Here is a 24,405-nt window from a genome sequence, read left to right as displayed (position 1 = left end):
TCTCTGTGACCACACAGAACATAACAAACAACAATATTCTTACAGAGATCTACCTACGCCTCAATATGCTAAAGGGTTTAATAATATAAAACTTTCAAGCTGAAAAGTTGAGGTCAATCAATGCCTATCAATTTAGACGAGGAAAAATCTGTAAAGCAGAGGAAGCATTTCAGTCTCCAGAAATGTTTCATAAAGGTCCAGACCCCACTACTACAAAAAACTTAATCATAAAACATTCTGAACAGCAAAGAAAGAATTTTAACCATAAGGGTACTCTTCTAAGAATCTGTTGCAATAAAAACCAGCATACTATTATTCTTTTTCCAGCTAAGGAACTTTTTCTCGTCTTAAAAAACACAAATCTGTAAAACCATGGACATTTGGAAAATAGTGAGTAAAGGAAACAGTAAAATAAAAATAGATCCAAACACTTATTCAAGAAAATATACGGCAGTTTATAGCATCTGGATAAACATTAGACAGTTAGATAGTCCCTTAACTTTGAATATATGACCCAGTGGAAATTTTCTGATATATTTTGAATAAAAAAACAATTCGATCTTACACATAACAAGAGTGAAACTTATTACTTTAAACTGCAATCCAAAATTTCATATTTTCAAACATTTACTGATGTTTTGTTTTATCTTTCCCATGGCCAATCTCATCAACACCCTCTATGCAAGCATACTTATAAACTATAGTAGACTATATAGTACATCATTAACAGTACACAAAATGCAGGTATAGTACTTACTATTTTCTTTCCATACTGCTTGAGGAAATATATCGAAACCATGCTTAACAAAAACAGATAAAGTGTCCTTGGTAGTCCCACCATTATGCATATACCAGAAGCTGAGACACTGTGGGGCTTCACGTTCCAGTTGGTATTCAGGGGTAAGCAGCTTCCCTACAACACCTTCTTTGCTATTCATCAGTGGAGCAGCCATGTAGTGACCTAATTTAATGTAAATTGGCAATGATGCATGTAAAAATGTTATTTTCATTAATAAAATAAATTTTTGAATATACTTACCCGGTGATCATATAAGCTGCAACTCTGTTGCTCGACAGAAAAACCTACGGACAAAATACGCCAGCGATCGCTATGCAGGTCGGGGTGTACATCAACAGCGCCATCTGTCGAGCAGGTACTTAGTACTCCAAGTCAACAAAGAACCAATTTTCTCCTCTGTCCACTGGGTCTCTATTGGGGAGGAAGGGAGGGTCCTTTAATATATGATCACCGGGTAAGTATATTCAAAAATTTATTTTATTAATGAAAATAACATTTTTCAATATTAAACTTAGCCGGTGATCATATAAGCTGATTCACACCCAGGGGGGTGGGTAGAGACCAGCATTACATGTTGACATTATTATGAGCTAAGTATTTTGTATTTCATTTTAGCAGTTATTCAAAATAACAAACATAAAATAAATAAGTACCTGGTAAGGAAGTCGACTTGAACAATACTCTGCCTTTTTAAGTACGTCTTCCTTACGGAGCCTCGCGATCCTCTTAGGATGCTGAGCGACCCCTAGGATCTGAAGTATCAAGGGTTGCAACCCATACAACAGGACCTCATCAAAACCTCTAATCTAGGCACTTCTCAAGAAAAGACTTTGACCACCCGTCAAATCAAGTAGGATGCGAAAGGCTTCTTAGCCTTCCGGACAACCCAAAAAACAATAGTAAAACATTTCAAGAGAAAGATTAAAAAGGTTATGGAATTAGGGAATTGTAGTGGTTGAGCCCTCACCCACTACTGCACTCGTTGCTACGAATGGTCCCAGAGTGTAGCAGTTCTCGTAAAGAGACTGGACATTCTTAAGATAAAAAGACGCGAACACTGATTTGCTTTTCCAATAGGTTGCGTCGATTATACTTTGCAGAGATCTATTTTGTTTAAAGGCCACGGAAGTTGCGACAGCTCTAACTTCGTGTGTCCTTACCTTCAGCAAAGCTTGGTCTTCCTCATTCAGATGGAAATGAGCTTCTCGTATTAACAGTCTGATAAAATAGGATAAAGCATTCTTTGACATAGGCGAAGATGGATTCATAACTGAACACCATAAAGCTTCAGACGGGCCTCGTAAAGGTTTTTAAATAGAACTTAAGAGCTCTTACAGGACATAAGATTCTTTCTAGTTCATTTCCAACCATACGATAAGTTTGGAAAATCGAACGATATTGGTCAAGGCCGAGAAGGCATGAATCTCACTGACTCTTTTAGCTGTGGCTAAGCATAACAGGAAAAGAGTCTTTAAGGTGAGATCTTTCAGGGAGGCTGATTGTAGCGGTTCAAACCTGTCTGACATAAGGAATCTTAGTACCACGTCTAAATTCCAACCAGGTGTAACCAAACGACGCTCCTTCGTGGTCTCAAAAGACTTAAGGAGGTCCTGTAGATCTTTATTGTTGGAAAGATCTAAGCCTCTGTGACGGAAGACTGATGCCAACATGCTTCTGTAACCCTTGATAGTGGGAGCTGAAAGAGATCGTTCTTTCCTCAGATATAAGAGAAAGACAGCTATTTGAGTTACAGAGGTACTGGTCGAGGATACGGATACTGACTAGCACCAGCTTCGGAAGATTTCCCACTTTGAATGGTAGACTCTAAGGGTGGATGTTCTCCTTGCTCTAGCAATCGCTCTGGCTGCCTCCTTCGAAAAGCCTCTAGCTCTCGAGAGTCTTTCGATAGTCTGAAGGCAGTCAGACGAAGAGCGTGGAGGCCTTGGTGTACCTTCTTTACGCGTGGCTGACGTAGAAGGTCCACCCTTAGGGGAAGTGTTCTGGGAACGTCTACTAGCCATCGAAGTACCTCGGTGAGCCATTCTCTCGCGGGCCAGAGGGAAGCAACTAGCGTCAACCTTGTCCCTTCGTGAGAGGCGAACTTCTGCAGTACCTTGTTGACAATCTTGAACGGAGGGAATGCATATAGATCTAGATGTGACCAATCTAGTAGAAAGGCATCTATATGAACTGCTGCTGGGTCCGGGATTGGTGAGCAAAATATTGGGAGCCTCTTGGTCATCGAGGTTGCGAAGAGATCTATGGTTGGCTGGCCCCAGGTGGCCCAAAGTCTCTTGCATACATCCTTGTGGAGGGTCCATTCTGTTGGAATTATTTGTCCCTTCCGACTGAGACAATCTGCCATGACATTCAAGTTGCCTTGGATGAACCTCGTTACTAGTGATATGTCTAGACCTTTTGACCAGGTGAGGAGGTCCCTTGCGATCTCGTACAATGTCAGAGAGTAGGTCCCTCCTTGCTTGGAGATGTACGCCAAAGCTGTGGTGTTGTCCGAGTTCACCTCCACCACTTTGCCTTGAAGGAGAGAACTGAAGCTTTTCCAGGTCAGACGTACTGCCAGTAGCTCCTTGCAGTTGAAATGCATTGTCCTTTGACTCGAGTTCCATAATCCCGAGCATTCCCTACCGTCTAATGTCGCACTCCAGCCTACGTCCGATGCGTCCGAGAAGAGAACGTGGTTGGGAGTCTGAACAGTCAGGGGAAGACCCTCTCTAAGGTTGATATAGTCCTTTCACCAAGTCAGACAAGACTTTATCTTTCCGGAAACCGGGATCGAGACCGCTTCTAGCGTCTTGTCCTTTTTCCCGTGAAAAGCTAGATGGTATAGAAGAGGACGGAGGTGTAGTCTTCCTAGTGACACAAATTGATCCACGGATGACAGTGTCCCTACCAGACTCATCCACAGCCTGACTGGGCAGTGTTCCTTCTTCAGCATCTTCTGGATGAATAGCAGGGCTGGGGGCTGATCGTCTTGTTCAGCAACGTCCTCATCAGAGGGTTCCTCATCCGAAACTGATGAGGAAACGGCAACGGAGTGGGCAACGTCTGACTCGCTGAATCCGGTCGCACTGGTGGATGCGTGACGGAGCCGGACGCAATATCATGGCACTGCTGCACAGTCTGTGAACTGTCAACAACCATGGGTGCGCGAGGAAGTACAGCGTCAACCCGAAACTGTCTAGACTGTCTGGGTTGTGCAGTCAACACCCTACCGGGTTGCTGAGGTTGACGCACTGCGTCACAAGTCACCTCTGCTGGTTGTTGAACGTCCTGAACGTCAACAACCACCTCCGAGCGTCGCTTAACGTCAACGTGCGACTGGCAACCCACACTGGGTCGCATCGGTGGAGGAACCACCTCAACTGGCAGACGCGAGTAGGTTACCTCAGCGGCAACAGGGCGCACAACCGACTGGTTGGAAGGTTATTGGCCAGGAGGAACCACCTCAACTGGCAGACGCGAGTAGGTTACCTCAGCGTCAACAGGGCGCACAACCAACCGGTTGGAAGGTTGTTGGCCAGAAGGTTCTTCTCCGCATTTAAGTCCTCTATCAAGGACGCAAGCTTGGACTGCATGTCTTGCAGCAAAGCCCATTTAGGGTCTACGGGAGCAGGTGTGGCAACAGACGGGGTTAGCGACTGCGGCGGAACCATTTACCATCCCTGAAAGCCTTGTTATGTGTGACATAATAGTACAGCAAAACTTCAAAGGCTCGACAAAAGTGAGAAGTTGACCTGTAAACAACTTGGAGCGTCTCCTGGCTAGGCGCCAGGGCGAGTCTACCAGAATTGAGAAGTCTATCTGGGCAGAGGCATGAACTCCCAAGCCGAGAACTTCTCTCGTGTCCTATCAGACTCTCGCTCTATAAGCCAGTTTAAAAGAAGGGAAATCAAAGGCTGAATCCCTAAAACTCCTCCTGGTGCAAAAACCAGTCACCTAGCCAACATAACGCTCTAGGAGAGCGAGAGAGCACTAGCTTAAAACAACGGCTTCGAAGTAGCTAGGCCTAGTGTAAGTTCTGACGTTTAGGCGAACGAGGAGCAGCAGTTACAAGATCCGGACGAAGATCCTTAAAAAAATCATCATGATTTAATTAAAGTCCATAGGAGGCTAAGCAGCTTAAGGCTCCTCTCCAAATGACAGAGTCCTCAAGGGAATATCAGTAGGAGGGAGAACAGCACTTCTCATCTACAGGAGCCTTGTCCGATAAAAGCTAGGTTATCTCATTGAGTCTCTCACTGGTGCATTAGTAGCAGACCAGAAGGAAACGTCATGTAACTGCTTGACAGTCTGTGAACTGTCAACAACTGAACTGTCAACCACATCAGGTGCGTGAGGACATACAGTGTTCACTCGAGACCGCTTTGACTGTCTATACTGAGCAGTCAAAACAACTCTAGAATGCGGAGGTTGACGCACCGCGTCAAAACACGGCAACTTAACTCCACCCTCCTGTTGTTGTGGTAACACGCGAACGTCAACGGAGGGTTCCGTGCGTCGGTGAACGTCAACATGCGTCTGGCAGGGTCGACTGCGCATGGGTGGTGGAACTCTCACAGCTGGAGTGCGGGAGCAGGTAGCCTCAGCGTCTACTGGACGCACAACCGTGGTTGGTTGTAGGCTAACGGGTGCAGCGTCAACCTTCTCCGCACGATACTCCTGCATAAAAGAAGCTAACTGTGTCTGCATAGACTGTAGCAAAGACCACTTAGGGTCTACAGCAGCAGGTGCGGCAACAGACGGTGTTACTGCCTGTTGCGGTACCACTTTGCCTCTCTTAGGAGGTGTGCAGTCGTCGGAAGACTGCAGCGAGTCCGAACTGACCCAGTGGCTACAACTGGGCCGTTGGACTTGCACGGAAGGGACCGACTTGCACTTAATAAGCTGCGAGACCTTGGTCCATGGTTTCTTACGAGAAACCTCTTCCGCAGACGAGAAATAAATGGGCTCTCTCGTCTTAGTGTGGGTGGGGCGATCTTGGGTAGATACGCCCGAAACCACGGAGGGAAAACGTCTGTTCGTTGATCAAGGCCTGACGAACCCATAAGTCGTTCGACATTACTTCTCCCCTGGGCTTGGGAGCTTGCAAGAGGTCCCGGACTAGGTGAACGACAGGCACGAACAGACGAACCCTCGGACGCAACACTGTAACACTTGCGCATATCACTTTATCACTTCGATTTTCTGTTTTGCACTTATTTCACTGAAATCGAAACTTTTACTGATTTCTACGTGAAACACGCAATTCTACCCTTCATTAAAAGGTAGTAATTGCGAAATAAGTCGTATAATGCAGCACATTAATACTAGCAAAAAACAGAAAACATATACAAAGATAAAAAAATCAGTGGCTGGGAAAGAGATTAAACACTAGTTCAAATAAACTACGTTTACAATCTCTCACCGCACATAGCCTGGGGACAAGAATAAAACCCTAGAAACGTTTTACCTTCTTCCCCGTACAGCGACTAGGGAGGAGAGTAACACGAGAACAACGTTACCCGCTTGAACGGAACGTTTTCTCTCCTCTCTCTCCCTCCGTCTCTATCTCTCTCTCTCTTTCTCTCTTGATTTCGCACCTAAGAGAAGAGCCCAATTATATATCGTCAAAAAAACATGTTATTTGACTAAAAGGAACAAACTGAAAGGTTTTCCAAATAAAAAGTTCCTTTAATTTAGAATTTAAAACATTTAAGTTAAGAAAGAATGAACGAAACGTCAGAAACGATTTACTCTTACTGCAAAGTGAAACCGTGATACTCTCTCTCTATCGTAACGATAGAGCGCATGTTGAACGTCCTGAACGTCAACAACTGCGTAGTCTAAAAACTAAACGTTAGTTCATCTTTGAAAACAGTACGAAGACTATCAAAGAAATTCTTTCATAAAACATTAAATTTAAAAAGTTTTAAATTCTTTAAAGGCTAACGGGCTCAACGTTGATTAACTTCGGTTCCAATTTCGGACCGCCTACTATAAGGAAAGGTCGCATATAAACAAAACATAAAAATTTATTTTTATATGTTTATAATAAATGGAAAGTTAATCGAAGAGGCCTAATAAAGGCGGAGAGATATAAAATATGGATCTATAACGTGTTAAGCAAAATTACTAAAAACCTAAACACACTTCCGTCTAAGGGAAGGGTCGGCCATTTAAAAGTGAAAGAGAGTCCATACTTTCTTTGTCACCATAATTAAATCTATCCAAAACGAGTCCAAGTTTTGAGATGAAGATAAAACACCTGCATAGCGAAAGCTCAAAACTAGAATAGTGTACTTCACCAAATAGTTGTGAAAACAAATCCAGTTAGTAACAGCGTATTAGTAGGTCTTGCCGGTAGCCCGACAGAGAGAAAATTGGTTCTTTGTTGACTTGGAGTACTAAGTACCTGCTCGACAGATGGCGCTGTTGATGTACACCCCCACCTGCATAGCGATCGCTGGCGTATTTTGTCCGTAGGTTTTTCTGTCGAGCAACAGAGTTGCAGCTTATATGATCACCGGCTAAGTTTAATATTGAAAATTACTATTTATAAAAACACTTCATATTACTTTTATGTTTATTAGTACTGTATTCTATCAAAAATAGAATAAAAACAAACAAATATGATAAAATGGATATTTACTCAATAATATAACATGCTCACTTATATATTTTGTCAAAATAGAGAAAACAATTAAAATTAATTATAAATAAAAGCCTTTAATTACATTACCTAATACTAATTTAGTCTCATGAATATCAAAGATACATTACCAGAATGATAGTCACTACCTTTTGTATCATAATACATTATACTAAAACATCAACTTTTGGTATATATCATACAGAAATCCTATCATTAACTAAACACCTCTAAAATCACAAATTTGAAAGTCAATTTGTATTTTTCCCAACTATACAAACCTGAGTTCTTTAATACGAGTAAGTTTTACCTCTGAACGCATTGTCACTAACTGTTAGATTGTCTCATTAATTCAGTAGAGGCATAAGTTTATTGAAGGGAAAGAAAATGAAAAAAAAAAATTTTTTTTATGGTAAATGTCAATAAAACTGTACTTCCAGATAGAAGCAATATGAACATTAGGGAGGCTCATTAGAATAATAAAATACTAAAAAATATAAAAACTTAAATTTTTCAACACTAATTTTCATAGACTACAAAACAGAATACTTATGCAGCACATAAGTATTCTGATGACTAAAATAATGCATAACTTTACCGTATCCAGTACTATAGGTGTGATCTTTCTTTGGATGAGGAAAGCTGTGGTTAGCTTCATTGGGATACATCCATATCCACGTTCCTACTCCTGATTCAACCTCAAACTCACACATGGAGTCTTCAAAGTCGCACATAACTGAAAACAGAACAAAATTACCTGTAAGAAGAATATTCTCAGTACACTGGGTTCTCCAGCCTTGTTGAGATCCACAGCCACCCACACCAGACTCATGAAGATTATTGCAATTTTCTAAATATAGTTAAAGTCTTTTTAACTGGCCCCCAATTCATTAGCAAACCTGATTAGTGGCACCTACAAGCCAATCTTTATTTATTCATTAAATATTATCTAGAATTTTTTAGTAATTGCCGGTTTTAAATTTGTGGGTGTGAGCTCTATCTGAAGAGGTGCAAACCAGTAGAAGAAGCCCACCACCAATACTGTTATTGTTCACGTTTTGTTGTTGATTTCTGTGCTCGGTTTGCAATAGTACATATAACATTTCTAAACTTATGTCATTTCATATCAGGCAGAATAATTCCCTTTCAAAGAAAGCAAGCTCCTTCAAACAAACTGATCTATAAATACTGTTTGAGCATACAAGCAGAGCAACAGCTGATCATATGACATCTAGGAATGAAGGTTAATCCCTCTTCCATACACCACTGGAATACCCCATCCTCCGGTTCCAGGATTGTATCAGCTGTTGAGGGTAATAGTCTCATGCCATTCCATTCCTCAGATTCCAATGAATATATAGTGTCATGAGGTGTAATTTTACTTGAAAAACACCATAACAAAATTATAAAATTAGAAAATGTTAAAAAAAAACAAATCAGAAAATTAGAAAAAAGTGCTTATGGTATATTTATGTAATTTTCAGGTTTGCAAAAATATAAAAAATAAACAAATTAGTAAATAAGAAAAAAGATCTTATTGAAGGTAAGAATATTGTTACTTTATTTTATCTTTTCAATACCATATTTGTAGGTTCACATTTGGCAAACAGTAAATGGGAAACAATTGCTTAAGTAGTTAAAGTATGGAAACAAAAAGAATTACATTCGTCAACTGGTGTTTTACTTAACTGTATCTACTAATAATGGACGTAATATTCACATATTAGTATTACATTATGAGATAAAAACATAGTGAATATGCCTCCTTTCTATTGTTTACCTTTACAAGACGATCGAGACTACCACCTGTTCCCAAATTAGCTGAATAAGGCAACCTACCAATGAATTATTTTTCCCTTGCTAAAGGAAACAATAATTACTTGAACTATCCTTTCTAGTCTAGCATACAAAATTACTGCATATATTTTTAGTCAAAATACTTTTCTCTCATATTTTATTTACAGTCTAATTTAATGGCATATCGAAATTTATGGGTGTTTCATCTCTGTTGCCAATGCACAATAACTCTTATATTATTTAGCTTTGCGGTGCTTGATTTCAAAGGAATTATTAACTTTCTCTTCCTATTCTTTATGTAGCTTTTGTGCAGTTTGATTAAACTTTTCATAAACCAAATACACCATCAACTAATTTTTCTTTTCTTTCTTCAATCATGGACATAGCTTTCTTCAATGCCAGACAACTTGAACATTACTGTATTTGTTTTCCCAGCTTCAGCGGCAACTTGTTGCCTAAATTAACAGTATATCCTATTGGTAATCTTTTTTCCATAGTGAAGAGAGGTAAAGTGTAATAAAACTTTGATTTAACGTCATGTGTAGTAACTACGGTAATTGTTTGCTATCGTACAAAAGTTGAAATGCAAGGAAAACAGCTATTATTATCCGAATCAGTTATTCATACCAAAACAGCAATTTTCCATTCAGTTTACAGTCATACGGGTTACTAATGATACTGTTATGCTTCTGTTTGGCTTTTCTAACTTATTGAACTAAAACTTGGGATAAAGTGATGGAAGAAAAGAGGTTAGTTTATCATAATTTGGTCTCAAAAAAGGAACTCGCATGATACACAAGATCACAAGGTACATAATAAAATAATTTTTGGAGGGTGAAAATTTAGAGGTTGCTCAATATGGGAAATAGCAGGTTACGTAAGTATATAATGTATGATAATTCTTATTTTCCTTTCTTTAACTGTTTTAAGGACTGTAAGATATTAGTTTCCTTCTATGTTTAATATGTATGTGAAATTTTTGTGGTCACTTGAATGATATAATATGGTAGGTGGTTTTAATAAGATTTCATGGCCTTTTCATAGGGTACCCTTATAAAACGGCAGATTGATTATCCAGCAACAACAAAGTCCCAAGTGTGGAGGTTAAAAACAGCAAAGTCCCAAGGATGGCGGTTAAATATAGCAAAGTCCCAAGGGTGCCAGTTAAAAGGACTTTTACTGTACTTATCTTTAGGACGCCTGTTCTAGACGAAGGCCGGATAATTGAGTACTAGTTAACTCCTGTTATATTACAAAACATTATAGAGCTAAATCTCATATAAACATACAGTGCACTACTTTCATATTTAGTAATAACAACAAATTCATTCTAAGAAAAGTAAACCTATGCACATTAATTCCTTAATTGAAAAAAGCGCAATAGTACAATGATACAGAACTCCTGGCTGGATAAAATTTGCCTACTCCTGACATTGATTATTCAGTCTATAAAACCTATCATATTAAAAAAGGAAACGATGTGGAATGATGAATATGATGGTAAAACACAAAATGAAATTAAACCAAGGTTGAATTGTGGAGTTTCATATCCCAAAAATGTTTCAATATTCAATTCATACTATCCCACCTTCAGATTGGTCACACATTGAATTCATATACATCTAATAAATAACTTACATGACCTAATTCCAGAAAGCAGATAATGAAGACCTACCGTTGTCCAGTTTTGAGCAAATAGAAAATAGTTCATTAACTTTTGGAAACAAATAAGTAAGATAATTTTTAGAATTTTCTATAATTTCAGTGCACCTAAACATTAAATTATAAAAAAAAATTGTAATTTCTGAATAAGATTCATACAAAAAAAAAACCTTGAGGCATCCTATAAGAGTAAATGTTGACCCAATGGTCTTGTAAACTATTAATTTATTACTAATGGTAGTGAGGTTTCGATACTTATACAATAAATTTGAACTTAGTTACTAAAGATGAATCAACATTTACTGGATTTTCCTTAAATTTAAACAAAAACTGATCTGGATCTAATAGTTTCCAATTCTTTGATTTTGAGTGACATAAACATGACAATTTACTGTTTCTTAACTCTAATTTATGCATATAAAAGTAATTATTTAATGATTCCAATAGCAGTGGACTTGAAATTCAAGTTACTGTATTACTCTTCTACTTTATATTCAATCTATCATTTCTCATAATACATGTTCAGAATTCCCAAAATTTGAAATATTTTTCTCTTAAAATATTTATCCCTCAATAATCACGCAGTTACATACATATACCAAGGCACTTCCCCCAACTTTGGGGGGTAGCCGACATCAACAAATGGAACAAAAACAAAAAGGGGACCTCTACTCTCTACATTCCTCCCAGCCTGACAAGGGACTCAACCGAGTTCAGCTGGTGCTGCTAGGGTGCCACAGCCCACCCTCCCCCGTTATCCACCACAGATGAAGCTTCATAATGCTGAATCCCCTACTGGTGCTACCTCCGCGGTCATCTAAGGCATCGGAGGAAGCAGTTACTGTACAATATACAGCACATGATACTAATATCTACATGACAAGATAGAAATTCATTTACATCTAAACATTCAGTAACTTACGTTCTTCACCAGGAGTGTCAGTAGGCTGAAGTACATCACATGAGGCACCATGTAGCAAGATTTCATCTACGGCAATGATACCATCCTTATTGGCACCACTGACTCCTTCTATCACCAACTGAGGGAAAAAAAAACCTGAGTTAATGCATTACAAAAGATGCTGCGCAGCAGTACCCTATGCATATTACAATTTTTGTGCTCATGAGGTTTTCTGTGACAATTGAAATTGATATATATCGAGAAATATAATTCCAAATCCCCAAATTAACTTATATAGCCAGAGGTGACACCTATTAAGTCAATATAGTTTTCAATCAGGGTGAGATAAGAAAATCAAAATAAAATAAAAAAGGTTCAGCAATACGTTTTGAGATGCACCTCAAACAGAAACCTAAAGGCTATAACCTTCCAGCTTAGAGTGAAACAGTCTGTGTAACAAATTTTTGATCACTCAAAACAGTTTATGTACTTTCTGGTTCATAAATATTTTCATATCTTTCAATGTCATCCCTATATAAATACAAAAACATAAGAAGCTTTCCATATGTTCTATAATAGATAATTGAGAAAAAGTCCTAAACAGCCAAATACCATTCAACTTACTGAAACAGCTGATGTAAAGTCAATATCAGCATGAGCAGCAACCCACTCATCACCTTGCGTATGTCCCTGAGTCCAAACTGCTCCTTCCTGTTTTCCGTCATGCCTGGAACAAAACAATATTCAGTCCATCCAATACTATTATTTTATTTTTTGAAATTTCCACAAATTAGATCCAGAGTGAAACATTACTTCATAAGGCTGCCCAATCTGCAATTTATCAGATTTTTTTTTTTTTGTGAAGTACTTTATCACACCACATATGGATGACGACAAAAATCACCTTCCATCATATAAACATCTTTTATATCATATCCCAAAGATCATCTACCACTTTGGAATAGTTATTTCAAGAGTTCAATAGTTATCAAATAGTAAACAAAATAAAATTTTGCCTATGACTCCACAAAGAGCAATATAAAAAAAGTGTATTCTAACCTGGGTACAATCGATAGTTCACCAGCATTTGCACCACTAAAGAAATAATAAAAAGTGAGGCAAAATGGTGATGCTGATGATGCCTCAAATTTCTGTGTCTCCAAAGCTGCAGAGTCTTTCCCAGACAGAATCAGATACCATTTATCTGCAAATAGCAATATCTATGAGCATTTCCAAAGAGAAACAAATTATGTAAAGCAGTATAATTTTTCTGTAAAAATATTTACATTAAGCAAAGAAGTTAGAAGTGAAAATTTCAAAGTACAACGTATAGTAGATCATGGACATAAAATATATTTTTTTAAAGTGCTGTGTGGTCTCCAAGAACTTTTCTGTGAAAGACTAGAACAGGGAATCTAATCCTAGAAAATACCCACAAAATATCGTCCTCCCTGCTCTTTGGCCAGTGTAACAACATACACAGCACGAACTTAGTAAGTGTAAGGAATCTGCCACAGCACCTCTTATGCTGATATACATCGGATACACGATGACACATCGGTGAAAGCCATTAATGGTACTAGAACTAAGGCTACTTAGTCCCTAGTATGTACTCGAGTCCCCCACACTTTGAATTCATCGGCACATGCATGAAGACGTTCAAGCATCATGCTCGACCTTTAAATTTAGTACAGTCAACCATCAGCCGATGGTTTTTTCTACTTCAGCGTTTAAGGGAAAGTCACACACTCTTCAATCAGCATAGCTATATCAGACAGCAGGAACTCTGAATGTCTTTGCTTCCTCCTTTCTGACCCAGAACCTTCATGCTTGTATTTTCTCTCCTATATCTATGGAGAAGAATTTTCAGCATACAATGTGATGTATCTGATAAGATGTATGAGGACTTCTTCCACCAGACAATACCAGTTGGTATGGAAAGCATGGCTGACTTTCCTTAAGGAGAGCAATTCAGCCCCATTAAAACATTGTTATTTTGTGATTGACCAAAACTCTATCTAATTTTCAATAGTCTTATGCCACTAATAGATTAATGAGAAAATCTAGTAGCTAATGGTAATAAAACATGGTTTGAGCAAGCCATACTGCCTTTGTCTTTGGTCTCCAAGTTACTATTGACTTGTCTACAAGCCTCTAACATCATATTGTTCAGATTGAAGTTTTTCAGTATTTTAGAGGTTTTAGATGTATCTTCTTCCAGATTTGTTAGTAAACGCTGTGAAGACTGTTCAAAGGAATTACTTATGGAACACTACTCAATTGTGCCTACACATTATACACTTTCAACGTAACTCAAGTCATTCAGGCATACTGTAATAAAGTTTCCCTGCCAAAGGAGACATTTAAAACACCAATGAATAACATATTTGAATCAATTTAACCTCTAAAAAACATAACCTAATGCACATTTCTAAATTTGTGTGAAGACCCTTTGATATAATCTGTACATTCCAAGACTTACATGAATACATATCCCACAAGCAGGAATGATAAATATAACACAAAGCATAAGAAAACAGGAAAAAATATGTTTAAGAATTTTGGTAGCCTATTGGAAATGTCTCTGACTGGCAATCTATTGAATGAGAATTTGAGCCCCACTCAAGCTCAACAGTTTATAGTAGTCTTAGCAACTTTACTATCCTTGTGAGCTAAGGATGAGGAGTTTGGGGAAGCCTCTAGATGTACCAGATGAGTCATCAGCAGCCATTGCCTGGCCCTCCCTGATCCTACCTTGAAGGAGGGAATTGCGTGGTGATCTTACATATAAATGCACAGTCTGCAGAGCACTTTCCTGTCTCTTGACTTTGCCATTCATGAGCAACCTTTAATAGATACACATCTTGCTAGATACAGTAAGAAGAAGGTCAACTGTGAAGAAAATTATCCCTTGCAGATATGATGCAAAATACTGTAGTGTGCTTTATGCAGCTAGTGCTCTATCTAATTGCACTGCTCCTTCAGCACCAGTTGCTTTGCGTATCATAATTTACTTTTGCTTTGTTTTCTTTGATCCTTTTCTGCCTAGCTGTCCAATTTCCTTGACTTTGCCTTGTTGTAGTTTTAGCTCCTTATTAAAATACTCCATACATGTGTACACAAGGGAATTGGAGCTCTGGTTAAAAATATTGATGAAAACGCATGAAAAGATATGTAGCAAATGTAGTTCCCTAACTAAATTCATAAACTTTTCCCTGTCACATGTGCTAAACAATATTTTTTTTCCAAAAATTAAGGCTTAAGTAAACTACCTGTGCATCAGAATATGAATGTGATCATAATAAGAGTACAACACCATTATTCTCTTATGGAAAAATTATTCAAATATTTCTTTTTCTGGCTTGTAATCTTTAAATCTCACTAACAATTTATAAAATATAAGAAACCTCATGTTGAAAAGAACCTGGAGATTTTTTAAATATACAGGATATTATTATTATTATCAATTACTAAGCTACACCCATAGTTGGAAAAGCAGGATGCTACAAGCCCCGGGGCTCCAACAAGGAAAATAGCCCAGTGAGGAAAGGAAACAAAAACAAAATATTTAAAGAACAGAAGCATTAAAACAAATATCTCCTTTATAAATTATAAAAATTTTAACAAAACAAGAGGAAGAGAAATAACATAGAATAATGAGCCCAAGTGTACCCTCAAGCAAGAGGGTTTCATGTCTCTTACCTTGAGCTCCCAAGACTTGATCCAAAGAGTTATTGCGTTTCCATTCGCCGTTAAAGCCTGGAACTTTAGTCATGCCACAGATATCCTCCTTGAAGTTGCACCCCCATATATCTGGAATTGATGTGGGAGTTGGTGGCACAGTTGGTTGTGGAACTGGAAGCTTTGTGCAGTTATCAGTTGTCTGGAAGCTGAAGTCATCCAGTGCAATCTTTGAATCCTTTGAATTCCTTGTTGCCCTAATGTAGAGCTGAAAAAAATAGTATGTGAAGGATACCTGATATAAAAACATCCATAAAAATATAATATTTTTTAAGCTAGAATTATACAGGATAATTGATATAGATGAGAGATATTAAAAAAATAGTATGTGAAGGATACCTGATATAAAAACATCCATACAAAAATAATATTTTTTAAGCTAGAATTATACAGGATAATTGATATAGATGAGAGATATTAATACATTCTAGTTTCCTTTTTCCAAATTTACGTAATAAATACAAAGAAAGGTATTGGAATACAAGTCAGGAGGCAAACCAAGTTACTACAATTGATTTGCCTCTCTGTTAATAACAGGGTGTCATTGGAAAAAAATTGTAAAGGGAATTATCACAATGATGTACAACCGAGACTAAAATTTAAGCAATAGTCTCATCTAAAGCCCTCAATAACAACTAAATATTTCTAATAAATTATGATCATTAATGAGGGTCAGGTTTTTGTATATTGCACGATTAGAAGAAAAGAAACAAACAGAATTATCAATAAGTTATAGCTATAACCATATCAAGTTCACCAATGTAAATTAGATCATACCTGATAAGCAACATCCTCAAACAAAAAAACTTTTGCTTCTACTTTAATCTGTCCCAAAACCCAGGATCCTTTAGTTGATGCAGTTTCTTCCCAAAGTTTTGTTTCTTTGCCACTCTCAACCCTAGAACTGATGGATAAGCCTCCACTGTCACCCTGTAAAAAAAGTAAACACCCATGCTATAGTATATGAGTAATACAAATTCCATTACATATGATTCAAAGATTTTACACCATAGGTCCCTAGTTCTACCTAACAGATTCATAGGTAATCCTTAAACCAGTGGTTCCCAACCTGGGGGAAATTTCCCCCTGGGGGGAAATTTGAAGCTTCCAGGGGGGAAATAATTACACTACCTACTAACTAAAACAAGCGGAAAATTTCCACAGTACGTGCGGCAATTTGTTGTTAGCCATTCAATTGTGATATGATCATATCATTTTTCACTGACATGATATTCAAGGGGAGAATTGGAATATCATGCCCATTTCTGAGGCAGGCGAGTGAGCATGAGTGCTGGGCGGGGCATGAAGGGGGAAATCTGGATGGTTGAACTGGGTGCAGGGGGGAAATGACTGAAAAAAGGTTGGGAACCACTGCCTTAAACAATGGTACACAGCATTATCATTACCACCTGAATAGCATACAGTTTAACAAAATACTTGGATAAACCTTCTCATGTCACTAGAATAGATTTTTCATTGAATTTGTGGTGATTATAACTAAATTAAAGTGATAATATGGGACAACTGAAACTCATCAGTAGACCATATTAACTATCTACAAAAACATACGAAAGAAAATGCCCAAAAGGTAAGAGACTAAAAGGACCAAATAGCAGAAGATAAGACATGAAAATAGACAAATAAACATCCGCAAACAAATGGCAGAAAATCCGACAAAGTTGCAAATGATAAATTTACACTATATATTTACCTTCGGCTTTATCTTATCAACACAAAACAAACATACAAACCAACGAGATAAGCTTGTGTCCACCACCTTTGTAATCCAAAAAAATAAATCCAATCAGCTGACTAACCCTCCAACAATCTCCTTTACTGTCAACAACCCAACATAACGTGACAACGCTGTGACATTTCTAAACAACTTGTTTCTTCACTAATGATCCCTATATTGCCTATTTACCTATTAGAAACAGATTTCCTAATGTTTTCCTCCCTGTCTTCTCTATATATCTAAATATTGACCCTTTCTATTAATACTGGCATTGGAAATTGCAACGCCAATGGCCAACTCCTACTGGGTCTATGTGCAGAACACCAACTTGTGGTAACCAACACCATCTTCTAGTTACCAAAGCGACAAAAGACCACATGGAGACACCCACGGTCTAAACACTGGCACACCCTGGACTACGTCCTGACCAGAGCCAGAGACCGAGGAGACGTCCGCATCACCCGATCCATGCCCGGAGCGGACGACTGCTGGACGGACCACAGACTCCTCATCTCCCGACTCTCCGTGACGACCCTACGACCACTCAGAAGGGCACCTAACAGTGTACCACACCAACGCTTTGATTGTAGTAAGCTCCGCAACCCACAGGTGGCACAGAACTACAAGGAGGCCTGCGAACAATACCTCGCAGACCCTTTGGGTTAGGCCACTGTCGAGCACCACTGGACCACCCTCAGAAACGCCATGGCCCGTGCCGCGGAGGAAACACTAGGCTACACCACCAAGAAACGGCAGGATTGGTTTGATGAGAATGATGCTACCATCTCTCTTCTCATTGAAACCAAACGACAAGCACGCCTGACTTTGGAAAACCAACCAACAGCAGCTAACAAATGTGCTCACAAGGTGGCTGAAGCTGGTTGCCAAAGAGGTATCCGTGAAGCCCAGAACACCTGGTGGCAAAGAAAAGCTGCAGAAATACAGAGTTTCGCTGACCAACGGGACCTGCGCAGCTTCTATGCAGCAACAAAAGAAATATTCGGTCCCACACGGTCATCAGTGGGCAGCCTGAAGGACGCGGATGGGGCCACGACCATCACCGACAGCGAGGGCATCCTGGCCAGGTGGAGGTCTCACTTTGAGAACCTCCTCAATGACCAAGCAGACACCCCAGACGATCTCCTGCGAATGACCCCGCAGCATCCCGTCCGTCACTGGATGGCACTACCACCCTCCATCAATGACTTCAACAAGGCCCTGCAGTGCATGAAGCCCGGCAAAGCCCCAGGGCCAGACAACATCCCGTTGGAGCTCCTCACTCACGGTGGCCCCAGCTTGAGGAACCGTATGATGCTCCTTATACTGAAAATATGGGAGACCAAGAACCCCCCCCCAGTGACTTCCGCGATGCAAACATCATTACCATCTTCAAGAAGGGAGACAGGGAGAACTGTAACAACTACCGGGGAATATCACTACTAAGCATCGCGAGTAAGATTTTCGCTCGGATTCTCCTTGACCGCCTCCTTATTCTCGCAGAAGACGTCCTGCCAGTCCCAATGCGGCTTTCGACCTTCCCGCGGGACCATAGACATGATCTTCTGTGCGCGACAACTATAAGAGAAGAGCCTCGAACAACAACAGCCCATAATGTTCATCTTCTGGGATTTGAAAAAGGCCTTCGACAAAGTACCTCGACCTGCCATGTGGGCTGTCCTCAAAAGATATGGCTGCCCACCCGATTTTGTCAAGCTGGTGCGTGCCCTCCATGACGGAATGGTTGGGAGAGTCTGCCACCAGAACTCTCTTTCAGACCCATTCCCCTTCAACGGCGGCCTGAAGCAGGGCTGTGTTCTGGCCCCGACGTGTTTCTCGCTATACACCGCAGCAATGCTTAACGAGATTTCCCCAGACACACCCTCAGTCGACCTACGTTTCCGCATGGATGGAGGCGCTTTCAACCTCGCTAGACTCCGCGCCAGAACCAAGACCACCTTGTGTGCAGTGCGAGAACTGCAGTATGCTGACGACAATGCCACCCCAGGTCAGACGGCAGAGGACCTGCAGTCGTTAGCTGATGCATACAACTCTGCCTACGAACGTTTTGGGATGCAAGTCAACTCAGACAAAACCAAGACCCTCGTCCAACATCCACCAGGACTGATGCTCCCCAACTTCAATACCACAGTGAATGACCAACCGTTAGAACAGGTGGACCAGTTCTCCTACCTAGGGAGCATCCTAACATCAGCTCCTACAAGCAAAAAGGACGTGGAGAACAGGATCAGGGCAGCCCACTCCGCCTTTGGCCGACTCAACTGCCGCGTATTTAACAACCACGCACTGACAATGACCACCAAAATAATGGTGTTCAGGGCAGTAGTCCTCTCCACACTCCTGTATGCATGTGAAACATGGACGCTATATAAAAACGATCTTAAAAACCTAGAACGCTTCCAACAAATGAAACTGAGGCAGGTCTTGAAAATCCCCTGGGAGAGCCACACCACCAACATTGAAGTCTTAGAACGTGCCTCGCTGACCAGCGTGGAGGCCACCATCATCCACCACTGCCTCCGCTGGATAGGACACGTGCATAGGATGGATCCATCTAGGCTCCCAAAGAAAATATTCTACGGAGAACTGACCCAGGGCACCAGACCACGAGGAGCCCCGAAAATGCGCTATAAAGATCAACTAAAGCGCACCCTGGCTCTAACTGACATCGATCCTTCCTCATGGGAAGAAACAGCCAGGGACAGGAAAACCTGGAGGAGTACAGTACACCATGGCACCGTGGACTTCGAGGAGAGGAGGAGACAAAATGAGGAGGCTAAGAGGAGAAGAAGGAGAGAGCGATTGGAACAGCCCCGCCCACCACCTACCCTCCCTTGTGAACACTGTCCGCGACTCTTCCACCACAGACTAGGACTTAACAGCCACATCAGACATAAGCACCCACCCCACAGATAGGAGGCTGATGGCTAACGACAGAACCCAATACTCGGACACGAGTGGGCGCCGAGGACGCTACACCTAATAATCATTCAACTACTGTAAATTCTCTTGTAATAAATAACCAAAATAAATCCTCTAATTAATCAGCAAGGCTTTTCAAAGCCATCATAGCACCCTCTCCTAGAAAAAGAACATCCTTTAATACTGGGATGTGTGGGGGTGCTTGGATGGTAGGGGCGAGACATTTCATTATCTCAACAAAATTAATACAGAAGTTCTCTCAAAAGGGTGCTGAGGGTAAATTCCAAAGTCTAACATACTGAAGAGAATGGCATAACTTCCCTCTTAGAATAGAGGTCCTGGAAGTGGGTGACAAAAATATTTCCCAAAAAATAGTTTAAATCATTCCAGCCATTAATGGGAAAAAAAGGAAACATCCCCTAATTGATAAAAATCTTTAGAAGCAATTGCTTTCCAAACAAGAAAGAAGTATTTAGATTATCTAAAGAAAAGACATGGTGCATAATACAATACTATCATTTCAATAGACATAGGAAAAATTACAAAACAGTACTTAGGTTTCCAGCAACATGGGACAATACCCTTTTCACGTGGTTTTAAAATATCTTGGGGAAAAAAGATAACACCAAGTAATCTTAAATACTCAAGAAAACGTTTCAAAATACAACCTATCCTGGGGTTGAAACCATTGATAATGTCTATGCTCATAAACTATATGAAAATGTTACCAACATTCATTAGTTTATTTCCTAATTAATAATGTGATGCTTCAAAGTTATTTTCCCACTGAAAATTCAAAGTAAACAAGTGAGAATGTAAAGGTGCCAATTTAAATGTTAGGAGCCAAAGGGAGTAAATCGTAACCTTATTATCCAAAACAAAGTAAAGTATAGTATATAAATCCACTTCTGTAAAGTGATATAATTAAATCAAGAAATTAAATTTCTTCATTTTTTCTTTAAGATAAGCCTGAACATTTAGATCAATCAAAAGTATATAATAAAAAACCAGATGTTTTTAGTACTAATAATTTAAAAAACCAAAAACTTACATCCATAAGAAACCAGAAAGAAAAGCAGAATTCATTGTGTTGCTCAGGAACTAATAGCTGGCTTTCTAGAATAGCAGTTCCTATCCCACCATTGTACAAAAACTTTCCTGAAAGAAAGATTTAGAAACATTTCAAACCAATAAAGGAAAAACAGCCAGTATTGCAGCATATAAAAAATATAGTACAATGATATATACAAAATATTATTCATTACATGACATATTCAATGAAAAAAAGAGCCAATTTGCAAAAGGATCAAAATGAGGCTGAAATTTAGCTAACTTTAAAACTGAACCACTATCTCCTTTTTCATAAAATGCTACATTAACCCTTTTACCCCCAGGCTATTTGGAAATTTCCAACCCTTAACCCCCAGGGGGTTATTTTTTTCCCAGCACATTTTGCAGTATATGTTTTTTTAAATTGCTCTAACAGCCTTAATTTTTGTCATAGAGAGGTCAGTTTGGTCTCATTCTCTTGGAAAATGCCTGAATTTTCTCAAAAAATTATCAAAAATATGAAAAAAGAGAAAAATTTTTATAGCATTTTTTTTGCAAGGACGTACCGGTACGTCCATGGGGGTAAAGGGATGCTTTTGTGAAACGTACCAGTACGTCCTTTGGGGGTAAAAGGGTTAATATCCAACAATAGATACTTTGACACCTGTACTATTATACTACAGTACTATATTGCTTATGAACATATCAAACTCTACAAAATAAAACAGAATCCTTTCCTTAACGAACCTTCTGTACTGCCACTATGATCACTTTCAGGGGCATCACTTCCCAGACCATCACTACCTTTTCCCTGCAGCCAGTCGGTATCATCCGTGCTATTCTCAGTATTGTATAAGTTCTGCCATCCACATGTTCCCCATTGGAAGGTACATGTACCTGAAAAAATCATATGTGCACAAAATATACAAGAGACCTATCTAACATGACAAAATATTCTACGTCATTACAGTATACCCGGGGCCTATTTTAGAATTAAAACTGCAAAATGTATAAGTATTGTTCAGCATGTTTAGGTATGTGCAAACGTGAACAATATATGCTACTTTCTGTAAAGTTAAAACTACAAAATGTATAAGTATTGTTTAGCATGTTTAGGTATGCGCAAACGTGAACAATATATGCTACTTTCTGTAAAGTTAAAACTACAAAATGTATAAGTATTGTTTAGCATGTTTAGGTATGCGCAAACGTGAACAATATATGCTACTTTCTGTAAAGTTAAAACTACAAAATGTATAAGTATTGTTTAGCATGTTTAGGTATGCGCAAACATGAACAATATATGCTACTTTCTGTAAAGATAAATGAGACCAATGTTTAACAAATTGCTGTAAAGACAATACGATCATTATTAGATATTTTTCTTCAATGTAAACTATGATCAAGTACCAAAGCTAAACTTCCTCCCTTTAAGAGGCATTAAACACTCCACTGAAGCTTATAAACAATTTCAATCTTAAAGACAATGGAAACAATTTGGTATTGAATTAAAGTTACATATAGTTGTTCCTTTTAAGTATAATAAACAGTACTTTTTCAAATATCTAAATTCCATAAAAACCCTTCAGGATTTATATATATTACCAGTTTAATTTGAATGAAGTAATATATAAAGATTATACAATCACTTAAGTATTTAACTATATGATAAAAATGTTATTTTCATTAGTAAAATAAATTTTTGAATATACTTACCCGATAATCATGTAGCTGTCAACTCCGTTGCCCGACAGAATTCTACGGGAGGGATACGCCAGCTATCACTATACTAGAAGGGGGTGTACTCACAAGCGCCACCTGTGGCCAGGTACTACAGTACTTGTTGTTGACGCCACCTCACTTTTTCCTCGGTCCACTGGTTCTCTATGGGGAGGAAGGGTGGGTCAATTAAATCATGATTATCGGGTAAGTATATTCAAAAATTTATTTTACTAATGAAAATAACATTTTTCAATATTAAACTTACCCGATAATCATGTAGCTGATTCACACCCAGGGGGGTGGGTGAAAAACCAGTGTACAAGACTAAAGGATAGCTAAGTATCCCGTATTTCATATAATCAGTTATCCACAATAACAATGAAATAATAAGTACCTGGTAAGGAAGTCGACTTGAACCGTTACTCTGCCTTTAATAAGATCGTCTTCCTTACTGAGCGCAGCGTTCCTCTTGGAAGGCTGAATCAACTCAAAGGTGCTAAAGTATACAGGGCTGCAACCCATACTAAAGGACCTCATCACAACCTTTAACCTCGGCGCTTCTCAAGAAAGAATTGACCACCCGCCAAATCAACAAGGATGTGGAAGGCTTCTTAGCCGACCGTACAACCCATAAAAAGTATTCAAGAGAAAGGTTAAAAGGTTATGGGATTATGGGAATGTAGTGGCTGAGCCCTCGCCTACTACTGCATTCGTTGCTACGAATGGTCCCAGGGTGTAGCAGTACTCGTAAAGACACTGGACATCTTTGAGATAGAATGATGCGAACACTGACTTGCTTCTCCAATAGGTTGCATCCATAACACTCTGCAGAGAATGGCTCTGTTTGAAGGCCACTGAAGTAGCCACAGCTCCCACTTCATGTGTCCTTACCTTCAGCAAAGCAAGGTCTTCTTCCTTCAGATGAGAATGTGTTTCTCTAATCAGAAGCCTGAATAGTAAGAAACTGAGTTCTTAGAACTTGGAAAAGAAGGTTTCTTGATAGCACACTATAAGGCTTCTGATTGTCCTTGTAAAGGTTAAGACCTTTTTAGATAGTACCTAAGAGCTCTAACTGGGCAAAGTACTCTCTCCAGTTCATTCCCCACCAAGTTGGACAGGCTTGGGATCTCGAACGACTTAGGCCAAGGACGTGAAGGAAGCTCGTTTAGCAAAAACCGAGCTGCAAGGAACATGTAGCCGTTTCAGATGTGAAAACAATGATCCTGCTGAAGGCGTGGATCTCACTTACTCTTTTATCTGTTGTCAAGCACACGAGGAAAAGAGTTTTTAATGTGAGGTCCTAAAAAGAGGCTGATTGGAGAGGTTCAAATCTTGATGACATAAGGAACCTTAGGACCACGTCTAGATTCCAGCCTGGAGTGGACAACCGACGTTCCTTTGAGGTCTCA

General features: G+C 39.3%; 1 protein-coding gene across 1 annotated transcript in view; it reads right to left on the bottom strand.

The window, feature by feature from the left end:
- The window catches only part of LOC137630052 (MAM and LDL-receptor class A domain-containing protein 1-like), a 217,898-nt gene that overhangs the window by 170,832 nt on the left and 22,661 nt on the right, over positions 1–24,405 (bottom strand). The window contains exons 9-17 of the mRNA XM_068361542.1: positions 22,022–22,171; positions 21,276–21,382; positions 16,327–16,479; positions 15,511–15,757; positions 12,868–13,012; positions 12,433–12,535; positions 11,830–11,947; positions 8,047–8,184; positions 758–961 (exon numbers count right to left, since the gene is read on the bottom strand). Of these exons, the coding sequence (XP_068217643.1) occupies positions 758–961; positions 8,047–8,184; positions 11,830–11,947; positions 12,433–12,535; positions 12,868–13,012; positions 15,511–15,757; positions 16,327–16,479; positions 21,276–21,382; positions 22,022–22,171 (1,365 nt within the window). The remainder of the gene's footprint in view (positions 1–757; positions 962–8,046; positions 8,185–11,829; positions 11,948–12,432; positions 12,536–12,867; positions 13,013–15,510; positions 15,758–16,326; positions 16,480–21,275; positions 21,383–22,021; positions 22,172–24,405) is intronic.

This window comes from Palaemon carinicauda, chromosome 38, assembly GCF_036898095.1.
Source record: "Palaemon carinicauda isolate YSFRI2023 chromosome 38, ASM3689809v2, whole genome shotgun sequence".
NCBI lineage: Eukaryota > Metazoa > Arthropoda > Malacostraca > Decapoda > Palaemonidae > Palaemon > Palaemon carinicauda.
Note: the sequence above shows the minus strand (reverse complement) of the source record. Positions and strands in the feature narration are given on the sequence as shown.